The sequence below is a fragment of the Mobula hypostoma genome, chromosome 15 (genome assembly GCF_963921235.1).
Source record: "Mobula hypostoma chromosome 15, sMobHyp1.1, whole genome shotgun sequence".
NCBI classification, from domain to species: domain Eukaryota; kingdom Metazoa; phylum Chordata; class Chondrichthyes; order Myliobatiformes; family Myliobatidae; genus Mobula; species Mobula hypostoma.
This window is the reverse complement of record NC_086111.1, coordinates 14,771,574-14,784,131: the sequence shown is the minus strand read 5'-3', so window position 1 is coordinate 14,784,131 and position 12,558 is coordinate 14,771,574. Positions and strand designations below refer to the sequence as shown.

The window sequence follows — 12,558 nt, the reverse complement described above, 5'->3', positions numbered from 1 at the left end:
AAGCACATTCCAGACATTCCCAGCACTGGTCTTGGCACTATATTGAGTTAGTTCAGCATATGCAGTTGCTAAATTATACTACTAAAAGTTGTAGAGGAAGATAATGTAGTTTTAGATCCTGATTAAGAAATTATGATTTCTAAACCATGCATGTATACAGCGAAGAAACTGGGTCTTTGGCCCAATTCAATTTGGCGAACCAAGGTACCATCCCGAGCTAGTCCCATTTGCCTGCATTTGGCCCATATCCCTCCTTTACATAGAACATAGAAAAGTACAGCACAGTACAGGCCCTTCGGCCCACAATGTTGTGCCCACCCTCAAACCCTGCCTCCCATATAAGCCCCCACCTTAAATCCCTCCATATACCTGTCTAGTAGTCTCTTAAACTTCACTAGTCCATCTGCCTCCACCACTGCCTCAGGCAGTGCATTCCACGCACCAACCACTCTCTGAGTAAAAAACCTTCCTCTAATATCCCCTTGAACTTCCCACCCCTTACCTTAAAGCCATGTCCTCTTGTATTGAGCAGTGGTGCCCTGGGGAAGAGGCACTGGTTATCCACTCTATCTATTCCTCTTAGTATCTTGTACACCTCTATCATGTTTCCTCTCATCCTCCTTCTCTCCAAAGAGTAAAGCCCTAGCTCCCTTAATCTCTGATCATAATGCATACTCTCTAAACCAAGCAGCATCCTGGTAAATCTCCTCTGTACCCTTTCCAATGCTTCCACATCCTTCCTATAGTGAGGCGACCAGAACTGGACACAGTATTCCAAGTGTGGCCTAACCAGAGTTTTATAGAGCTGTATCATTACATTGCGACTCTTAAACTCTATCCCTTGACTTATGAAAGCTAACACCACATAAGCTTTCTTAACTACCCTATCCACCTGTGAGGCAACTTTCAGGGATCTGTGGACATGTACCCCCAGATCCCTCTGCTCCTCCACACTACCAAGTATCCTGCCATTTACTTTGTACTCTGCCTTGGAGTTTGTCCTTCCAAAGTGTACCACCTCACACGTCTCCAGGTTGAACTCCATCTGCCACTTCTCAGCCCACTTCTGCATCCTATCAATGTCTCCCTGCAATCTTTGACAATCCTCTACACTATCTACAACACCACCAACTTTTGTGTCGTCTGCAAACTTGCCAACCCACCCTTCTACCCCCACATCCAAGTCGTTAATAAAAATCACGAAAAGTAGAGGTCCCAGAATAGATCCTTGTGGGACACCACTAGTCACAATCCTCCAATCTGAATGTACTCCCTCTATCACCACCCTCTGCCTTCTGCAGGCAAGCCAATTCTGAATCCACCTGGCCAAACTTCCCTGGATCCCATGCCTTCTGGCTTTCTGAATAAGCCTACCGTGTGGAACCTTGTCAAATGCCTTACTAAAATCCATATAGATCACATCCACTGCACTACCCTCATCTATATGCCTGGTCACCTCCTCAAAGAACTCTATCAGGCTTGTTAGACACGATCTGCCCTTCACAAAGCCATGCTGACTGTCCCTAATCAGACCATGGTTTTCTAAATGCCCATAGATCATATCTCTAAGAATCTTTTCCAACAGCTTTCCCACCTCAGACATAAGGCTCACTGGTCTATAATTACCCGGACTATCCCTACTACCTTTTTTGAACAAGGGGACAACATTTGCCTCCCTCTCATCCTCCAGTACCATTCCCGTGGACAACGAGGGCATAAAGATCCTAGCCAGAGGCTTAGCAATCTCTTCCCTCGTCTCGTGGAGCAGCCTGGGGAATATTCCGTCAGCCCCAGGGACTTATCCGTCCTAATGTATTTTAGCAACTCCAACACCTCCTCTCCCTTAATATCAACATGCTCCAGAACATCAACCTCACTCATATTGTCCTCACCATCATCAAGTTCCCTCTCATTAGTAAATACCAAAGAAAAGTATTCATTGAGGACCTCGCTCACTTCCACAGCCTCCAGGCACATCTTCCCACCTTTATCTCTAATCGGTCCTAACTTCACTCCTGTCATCCTTTTTTTCTTCACATAATTGAAGAATGCCTTGCCGTTTTCCTTTACCCTACTCGCCAAGGCTTCTCATGCCCCCTTCTTGCTCTTCTCAGACCCTTCTTAAGCTTCTTTCTTGCTTCCCTATATTCCTCAATAGACCCATCTGATCCCTGCTTCCTAAACCTCATGTATGCTGCCTTCTTCCACCTGACTAGATTTTCCACCTCACTTGTCACCCATGGTTCCTTCACCCTACCATTCTTTATCTTCCTCACCAGGACAAATTTATCCCAAACATCCTGCAAGAGATCTCTAAACATTGACTACATGTCCATAGTACATTTCCCTGCAAAAACATCATCCTAATTCACACCCGCAAGTTCTAGCCTTATAGCCTCATAATTTGCCCTTCCCCAATTAAAAATTTTCCTGTCGTCTCTGATTCTATCCTCTTCCATGATAGTGCTAAAGGCCAGGGAGCGGTGGTCACTGTCCCCCAGATGCTCACCCACTGAGAGATCTGTGACCTGACCCAGTTCATTACCTGGTACTACATCTAGTATGGCACTCCCCCTAGTCAGCCTGTCCACATTCCAAGCCACAAAGCAATCCAAATGTCTTCTACACATCTAATTGTGTCTGTCTCTATCATTCCACTTGACAGCTCGTTCCATATGCCCACCACCCTCGGTATGAAAACCTCAGCCCACTGGTTCTCCTTAAAATTTTCCTCTCTCACAAACCTATGTCCTCTAGTTTTGGACACCCCCCTCTACCAGGAAAAACATACAGTGACCATTCACCTCTTCTACAGGGAAAACAGTCCCAGCCTGTCTAGCTACTCTTTATAACTCAAACTCTCCAGTCCCAACAACGTTCTTGTGAAGCTTTCCTACACCCTCTCCAGCTTGATCCCCCAATCTATGTGGATCTCACCAATGTAGAGGAAGCAGCATACAGTAGACGAACAAACCTAGATTGAGGGATCGCTTTGTTGAGTACCTCAGCTCCATCTGCAAAAGATGAATTTCGCAGTGCCCAATTGTTTCAATTCCTATTCCCCATTTCCGTTCCATCAGGTCAGTCCAGGACCTCCACGACTTCCATGATGAGGCCATTCTCAGGTTGGAGGAGCAACACCTTATATTCCGTCCAGGTATATGCCTCGTCCCTGTGCTGAAGACGCTGCGCCCCAGCGGCCTCAATGACTGCAAACCGGTGGCATTGACCTCCCACATCATGAAGACCCTGGAGAGACTTATTCTGGAGCTGCTCCGGCCTATGGTCAGGCCACACTTAGATCCCCTCCAGTTCGCCTACCAGCCCTGACTAGGAGTTGAGGATGCCATCGTCTACCTGCTGAAACATATCTATGCCCACCTGGACAAGCCAGCGAGCACTGTGAGGGTCATGTTTTTTGACTTCTCCAGTGCGTTCAACACCATCCGCCCTGCTCTGCTGGAGGAGAAGCTGACAGCGATGCAGGTGGATGCTTCCCTGGTGTCATGGATTCCTGATTACCTGACTGGCAGACCACAGTACGTGTGCTTGCAACACTATGTGTCTGACAGAGTGATCAGCAGCACTGGGGCTCAACAGGGGACTGTCTTGTCTCCCCTTCTCTTCACCATTTACACTTCGGACTTCAACTACTGCACAGAGTCTTGTCATCTTCAGAAGTTTTCTGATGACTCTGCCATAGTTAGATGCATCAGCAAGGGAGATGAGGCTGAGTACAGGGCTACGGTAGGAAACTCTGTCACATGGTGTGAGCTGAATTATCTGCAGCTTAATGTGAAAAAGACTAAGGAGCTGGTGGTAGACCTGACAAGAGCTAAGGTACCGCTGACCCCTGTTTCCATCCAGGGGGTCAGGGTGGACATGGTGGAGGATTATAAATACCTAGGGATACGAATTGACAATAAACTGGACTGGTCAAAGAACACTGAGGCTGTCTACAAGAAGGGTCAGAGCCGTCTCTATTTCCTGAGAAGACTGAGGTCCTTTAACATCTGCCGGACAATGCTGAGGATGTTCTACGAGTCTGTGGTGGCCAGTGCTATCACGCTTGCTGTTGTGTGCTGGAGCAGCAGGCTGAGGGTAGCAGACACCAACAGAATCAACAAACTCATTCGTAAGGCCAGTGATGTTGTGGGGATGGAACTGGATTCTCTGACGGAGGTGTCTGAAAAGAGGATGCTGCCCAAGTTGCATGTCATCTTGGACAATGTCTCCCATCCACTACATAATGTACTGGGTGGGCACAGGAGTACATTCAGCCAGAGACTCATTCCACCGAGATGCAACACAGAGCGTCATAGGATATCATTCCTGCCTGTGGCCATCAAACTTTACAACTCCTCCCTTGGAGGGTCAGACATCCGGAGCCAATAGGCTGGTCCTGGACTTATTTCCTAGCATAATTTACATATTACTATTTGACTATTTATGGTTTTATTACTATTTATTATTTATGGTGCAACTGTAATGAAAACCAATTTCCCCCGGGATCAATAAAGTATGACTAAGACTAAGACTAAGGTAACCCCCAACCTGATGACACCAACATCGATTTCTCCAACTTCCAGTATTTTTTCCCTCTCCTCTTTTCCTCACTCTGGCCTCTTACCTCTTTCCCTCACCTATCACCTCCACATGGTGTCTCTCATCCTTCCCTTACTCCAATGAAATACTCTCCTCTCCTATCAGATTCCTTTGTCCCTTGCCCTTTGCCTTTTCCACTTATCATCTCCCAGCTTCTTACTCCATCCCCCCTTGCCCACCTACCTGGCTTCACCTAACACTCTCTAGCTTGTCCTCCTTCTCCCTTCACCTTATTTTGGCATCTTCCCCCTTCCATTCCAGTCCTGAAGAAGGTCTCAACCCCAAATATTGACAGCTTGTTTCCATAGATAAACTGCTGAGTTCCTCCAGAATGTTGTGTGTGTTGCTCCACATTTCAACATTTGACATTTCACTTACTGGGTACACGAAATTGCTACTATCATAAAAATCTGATTGTTTCAGCCATCCATATAATTTTATTTGAAGCATACATTTTAAAAGGCTTGGGACAGGTTTTAAACAGATATCCATCCTGTTAGGTGTGGTCTTTCATTGGTTCTATTCTGTTTCTTGCATTAATGTGGATTTACTGTGGTTGTCCACAAGAAAATGAATCTCTGGATTGTATATGGTGACACATATGTACTTTGATAATAAATTTACTTTGAACTCAGTGTTGAATATGATGGATTGCTCCTGCTGTTACAGCAGCCCCTACTGACAGTGGTGCAATTCATACGAGTTCAAAATCTACACACTCAATGGGGAAAGAAGTTGCTTTAAAATTCCCTTTGGGATTAACTGGGATAGTTAAAGGGACAAAAATAATAAATAACTGTTGATGACTGTCTAGAAAGGTTATCAGCCTTCATTTTAAAAAAATAAAGAACTTTGCTCAGTTAAAATCGCCCCACTGAATCGAAGATCAATCCAGACTCAGAGGTTTTTTATCACAAGAACCAGCTATTCCCAGTCTTCAATCAGGGACAGTCAGCATGGCTTTGTGAAGGGCAGATCGTGTCTAACAAGCCTGATAGAGTTCTTTGAGGAGGTAACCAGGCATATAGATGAGGGTAGTGCAGTGGATGTGATCTATATGGATTTTAGTAAGGCATTTGACAAGGTTCCACACGGCAGGCTTATTCAGAAAGTTAGAAGGCATGGGATCCAGGGAAGTTTGGCCAGGTGGATTCAGAATTGGCTTGCCTGCAGAAGGCAGAGGGTGGTGGTGGAGGGAGTACATTCAGATTGGAGGATTGTGACTAGTGGTGTCCCACAAGGATCTGTTCTGGGACCTCTACTTTCCATGATTTTTATTAACGACCTAGGTGTGGGGGTAGAAGGGTGGGTTGGCAAGTTTGCAGACGACACAAAGGTTGGTGGTGTTGTAAATAGTGTAGAGGATTGTCAAAGATTGCAGAGAGACATTGATAGGATGCAGAAGTGGGCTGAGAAGTGGCAGATGGAGTTCAACCCGGAGAAGTGTGAGGTGGTACACCTTGGAAGGACAAACTCCAAGGCAGAGTACAAAGTAAATGGCAGGATACTTGGTAGTGTGGAGGAGCAGAGGGATCTGGGGGTACATGTCCACAGATTCCTGAAAGTTGCCTCACAGTGGATAGGGTAGTTAAGAAAGCTTATGGGGTGTTAGCTTTCATAAGTCGAGGGATAGAGTTTAAGAGTCGCGATGTAGTAATGCAGCTCTATAAAACTCTGGTTAGGCCACACTTGGAGTACTGTGTCCAGTTCTGGTCACCTCACTACAGGAAGGATGTGGAAGCATTGGAAAGGGTACAGAGGAGATTTACCAGGATGCTGCCTGGTTTAGAGAGTATGCATTATGATCAGAGATTAAGGGAGCTAGGGCTTTACTCTTTGGAGAGAAGGAGGATGAGAGGAAACATGATAGAGGTATACAAGATAATAAGAGGAATAGATAGAGTGGATAGACAGTGCCTCTTCCCCAGGGCACCACTGCTCAATACAAGAGGACATGGCTTTAAGGTAAGGGGTGAGAAGTTCAAGGGGGATATTAGAGGAAGGTTTTTTACTCAGAGAGTGGCTGGTGCGTGGAATGCACTGCCTGAGTCAGTGATGGAGGCAGATACACTAGTGAAGTTTAAGAGACTACTAGACAGGTATATGGAGGAATCTAAGGTGGGGGCTTATATGGGAGGCAGGGTTTGAGGGTGGGCACAACATTGTGGGCTGAAGGGCCTGTACTGTGCTGTACTATTCTATGTTCTATGTTCTAATTGTCAAGCAACTACCTAAACTCATCTTAAACCATTCAAAAAGCAAAAAGAAGTAAATGCTGTAAATCTGAACCAAAAATAATGTTCTCAACAGGTGAAACAATACCTGTGTCAAGAGAAATGGAGATAACATTTCATCAGAACTATGAAAATTGGAGAAGAGGAATGTGTTCAGCTGTAGAGAAGTGGGAGGGATACGGAGAACAGTGGGGACATCAGTGATGGAGAGCAAGTGACACAAGCTGTTGTTCGTTGACAGAAGCTGGCAAAGCCTTGTTAATGCCAGCTAACATGCCTGGCAGATGTGTAAAGAGAAGGGAGTACAGGAGAGAAAGAAACGCTAAAAAACACAGGAAGGCCTTGATTTAACTTTTAAATACGTTCCATTTTAGAATTCCAGATTCTAATCAGCTTCTGGACACAATATTCCACAGAACATTTCTCTATTGCATGCTGTAACGCAAGCAAAAAAAAAGACAGGCCCAGTGTTGCCCCTCCAGCCATAGAACGTAGAACAATGCAGCAGAGGAACAGGCTCTTCAAACCACGATATCTTTACCAGACATGAAGCTGAATCACATTAAATCTTTCCATCTGTACATGATTCATAGCCCTCCATTCCCTGTATATTCATGTCTACCTTAAAAGCCACTACCATATCTCCTTCCACCACTACACCTAGCAGTCCATACCAGGCATCTGACACTCTTGAAAACAAACTTGCCCACATATCTCGTTTAAGCTTTCCCGCTGTCACTTTAATTTAATGTTGTTTAGTATTTGACTTTCGCTTCTGGGAAAAAGATCCTGACTATCTACCCTATCTATGCCTCTCATCATTTTATGAACTATCAGATTGCCTTCCTGCCTCCAATGCTTCGAAGAAAACAAACTTGCCAACCTTAACCTTTCCATCCTAACTCATTTCTAACTAACCATTCTCTCCAAGGTCCACAAATTTGTGAGCCTCCATAACAGTCATTTCCAATTTCTTTGTTTGAATTCCTAGCAATAACTTATAATACTGTACCTAAGCAGCTCTCAAAGTTACCACTGACATTCACCATGATTGTGACATGATTTGTCAAAATCATCCTGCAGCCTTTGACAAGGTTCAATATATCCTCTTCAAGGCCTTTCAACTGTTCTCCAGTTATGCGGAGTTGCACTCACCTGTTCTATTCTCATCTAGTATTAATCAGAAGATCAAAGGCAATTCACTGTTCGTAGTGCTGACAAAGTGTTGGTTTATGCTGACATACACACACCAGTCTATGCTTCCAAATGCCCTATGTATACTGTCACACTGACACTGACACAACATTGGTGAGCACTGAAACAGAGCTGCTATTAATGACACATTGAAATAGTGCTGATGTTTACAGAAACACCAGGACAATCCTGGTGTGTATTAACATACAAAAACACACCACAGGAGCACCTTAAAACACTCCTGGTATTATACATAATGACAGACTAAATATGTGGATGACCCTGAGATCTTGAAAAAGTAAGAATGTATTCCAACTTAACACCATTTATTTCACACTGACTCACCAACACATCAACTGGATATACAATATGCTACAGTATCAGTGTAAACAGTATACAACAGAGCAGAGTGTACAATCACACAGAACTAGTGTAGTGGCATGACAAAGGTAGAGAGAGTTAGTGTATAGTGGCACAATTCCAATGTATACTCACACACTGCCGCAGTGCACTGTACACCAATACTGACACAACACTGACGTGCCCTGATCCAGAAATTTAGGCAAAACGCATGCACTGACACAAAACATAGCACGATATTTCCAGATCTACTGATGAACAGCAAGACTGTTCTTTAATTAGCAGATCAATGATTAGACTATAAGACCATAAGACATAGAAGCTTAATTAGGGGTCCTTGAGCCCATTGAGTCTGCTCCACTATTCTATCACAGCTGATTCAGGATGTCACTCAATTACATACACCTGCCTTCTCCATATCCTTTGATACCCTGATCGATCAGGAAGCTATCAACGTCTGCCTTAAATATACCCATGGACTTGGCCTCCACCACAGTCTGTGGCAGAGCATTCTACAGATTTACTACTTTCTGTCTAAAAAATTCCTCCTTACCTCTGTTCTAAAAGGTTGCCCCTCAATTTTGAGGCCGTGTCCTCCTCTCTAGTTCTGGATACCCCACCAGAGAAAACATCCAGACAGAAAGTAGTAAATCTGTAGAATGCTCTGCCACATCCACCCTATCTATCTAGTCCTTTCAACATTTGGCGGGTTTCAATGAGATTCTCCCACATTCTTCTCAATTCCAGTAAGTACAGGCCCAAAGCTGCCAAACGTTCCTCATATGTTAACCCCTTCATTCCCAGAATCATCCTTGTGAATGTCTTCTGGACCTCTCCAATGACAACACATCCTTTGAGATATGGGGCCCAAAACTGTTGACAATAGTTCATGTGCAGCCTGACTAAAACAGACAAAACTGAACAAAACTGGGCTATATTACATTGAATACAATCATTAATGTCAGTAACTTCGCTCCTCTGTCCATATACAGTGGCATACAAAAGTTTGGGCACCCCTGGTCAAAATCTCTGTCACCGTGAATAGCTAAGCGAGTAAAAGATGAACTGATTTCCAAAAGGCATAAAGTTATAGATGACACATTTCTTTAATATTTTAAGCAAGAAAACTTCTTTATTTCCATCTTTTACAGTTTCAAAATAACAAAAAAGGAAAAGGGCCCGAAGCAAAAGTTTGGGCACCTTGCATGGTCAGTACTTAGTAACACCCCCTTTGGCAATTATCACAGCTTGTAAACGCTTTTTGTAGCCAGCTGTGTACATACATCTATTGGTGATTCTGGACACATCTTCAGTGATGTTCCTGGAATCATCGGGTGTTTTGGGTCTTTCAACATCATACAACCTCCCCCAGGTGACCCAGCCGGGGCTGATCAGACCCCAGCTTGTGTCCAGATGGCTAACTACTTATGACTCCATGGCTCCCCTCTTTTGAGCCACAGCCATCTTGAGCCAGCTAAGAGTCTTTCAATTCTTGTTTGGGGGATTTTCGCCCATTCTTCCTCGCAAAAGGCTTCTCGTTCTGTAAGATTCTTGGGCCATCTTGCATGCACTGCTCTTTTGAGGTCTATCCACAGATTCTCGATGATGTTTAGGTCAGGGGACAGTGAGGGTCATGGCAAAACCTTCAGCTTGCGCCTCTTGAGGTAGTCCATTGTGGATTTTCAGGTGTGTTGAGGACCATTATCCTGTTGTAGAAGCCATCCTCTTTTCACCTTTGGCTTTTTTACAGAGGGTGTGATGTTTGCTTCGAGAATTTGCTGGTATTTAATTGAATTCATTCTTCCCTCTTCCAGTAAATTTTCCCCGTGCCACTGGCTGCAACACAAGCCCAAAGCATGATCGATACACCCCCTGTGCTTAACAGTTGGAGAGGTGCTCTTTTCATGAAATTCTGCACCCTTTTTTCTCCAAACATACCTTTGCTCATTGCGGACAAAAAGTTCTGTATTAACTTCATCAGTCCACAGGACTTGTTTCCAAAATGCATCAGGCTTGTTTAGATGTTCCTTTGAACCTTTTGAATAGAACTTTTTGGCTGCAAAATATTCAAGAAATGTGTCACCTTTAACTTTATGCCTTTTGAAAATCAGTTCACCTTTTACTCACTAGCTATTCACAGTAACAGAAATTTTGACCAGGGGTGCCCAAACTTTTGCATACCACTGTACATGGACAGAGGAGCGAAGTTAATGACACTAATGATTGTATTCAATGTAATATAATAGCCCAGCCTTGTTTAGTTTAGTTTTTGGTTCAGTTTAGTTTAGTTTTTTTTTGCTAATTTGGGGTTTTTTTTCCCCTTGATATTTTTTCATTTTTCTTCTTATCATGTTTAATTATATTAAGAATTTGAGAGGCCTAATATACTTGTATTATCTGCAGTTTTTATTTGCATATGTCAATTACCAATAATGGTATCTCAATCTCTTTGTATTAGTATTGTTGCTATGTTTATGAATTTGAAAATTAATAAAGATTAAAAGAGAGAACCTTCTCCCCATTTAGATAATAGTCCACACTATTGCTCCTTTTACCAAAATGCATTATCATACATTTCCCAACGCTGTATTTCATCTTCCACTCTGAGGGAAAAGTGGTTTGATATCAAACACCAAATATTATCAGACTATCAATAATTTTGCCTTGCCAATCAATAATTTCCAAATCAATCATTTTTCTGATCACAAAATAATATAATTTAATCCAAAAATGATTTCTAAGCCTAATAAGCATCCCCACATTGTGGAATGGTTTAACTTCTAAATAGCTGTTCCCCAGAATTTCAACAATGTCCAAGAAAAATCACCCTCTCACTCCCCAAGTTCCCATTCAAAGCAAGTGCATCCAGAGATGGCTCAGCACATGTTTCAACTGTGTGTGAAACACTATCAAATTGTCTTGCACTACTGCTCCACCCTCTCACCTATTAGTTTCCCCTGGTACATATTTCACAGATGAAGCAGTCAAACTGGACTCTTTTGGCTGTGTACAAGGTTAATTTAATACAGATTTCTCTGATGAACTTGTTTTTTTTTCAGCCCTCTTGCAAGCCATCAGTCACACTGCAGCATTTTACTGCCTCAGCTTATAGATCAGAAGGAATTTGCAGGTATTTAAGTAAATCCAGATGACTTGCCTCAACCCTATCCCTTCTCTGGTCTTCAGTTTTAGCTCACCCTTCTTTGTGTGCTTGTAGTGGATGCAAGTGTTTGCTTCACTTAATTCCCCTCATAACTTAGGACAGTTCATTTGATGTTGATATAAGGCGACCTGCTGGTGAGCTTTTTCAAGCTTGCATTCAACGGTATTTGTGATTGTTTTGCACTCTAGTGTGTGGTTATTTTGTTGTGCACAGGACTATACCTTTTCTTTCAACAAAGAACTTTGAGAATTTATTCAGTAAAGAACAGGATTAACTTGCTGCAATGCAAATACATTCAGTACACTCAACCCATCAACTTATTTGTTCAACAAAAGTACAATTGGAATCTGGATAGATGTCCCATGTATAATATATAAGAGATATCATACTGCACCGAGCAGACATGATTTTTTTTAAAACCATTATGAGTTGCATTTCTGATAAAGTATACATTAGCACTGGTAACTGAATGCCAGGAAGGATGCAGGCTATTGCCTCACCTTTTAGAGTTTTCTTTAAATGAGAAAGAAGACCACCAAGTCTCTGTTGGTCAAAGTAATCCACCTTCCCATTGAAGAAGAGCTGAGGGGGGACGTATGCATCTGCAAGCACAAAAACAGAGTAACCAAGAACATGGATAATGGTTCACCTTGGAACAATGGAATGCCACTCCACATGCAGACACAGTCAAAGGATCATCACTATATGTGAACACACACACACCCCCAGTCAATGAATCATTGCTCCATACACACCCTGTTAACAGATCACCACTCCAGACACACAAACACACAGTCAGTAGATCTCAGCTGAACACACTCTGTCAATGGATCACCAATCATGGAAAAGGGGTCACAACACGTACACACTTACGGTTAATGGGATACCATCACACAAGGAAACAGCCATCTTCTGGTTTTGTGGTGGTGACTTTTTACTTCAATTAAGAGCGTATACAGTCCAGTGGTTTATTTCAAAGCTTCCAATGTAAGTGGCATTAAA

At 43.2% G+C, this 12,558-nt stretch overlaps 1 protein-coding gene across 3 annotated transcripts in view; it reads right to left on the bottom strand.

Annotated features, from left to right (window-relative positions):
• Positions 1–12,558, bottom strand: part of LOC134356709 (E3 ubiquitin-protein ligase RNF123) — a 435,173-nt gene that overhangs the window by 276,034 nt on the left and 146,581 nt on the right. For all 3 annotated transcript variants that reach the window (XM_063067762.1, XM_063067763.1, XM_063067761.1), the window contains one exon: positions 12,057–12,158. In XM_063067762.1, the coding sequence (XP_062923832.1) occupies positions 12,057–12,158 (102 nt within the window). The remainder of the gene's footprint in view (positions 1–12,056; positions 12,159–12,558) is intronic.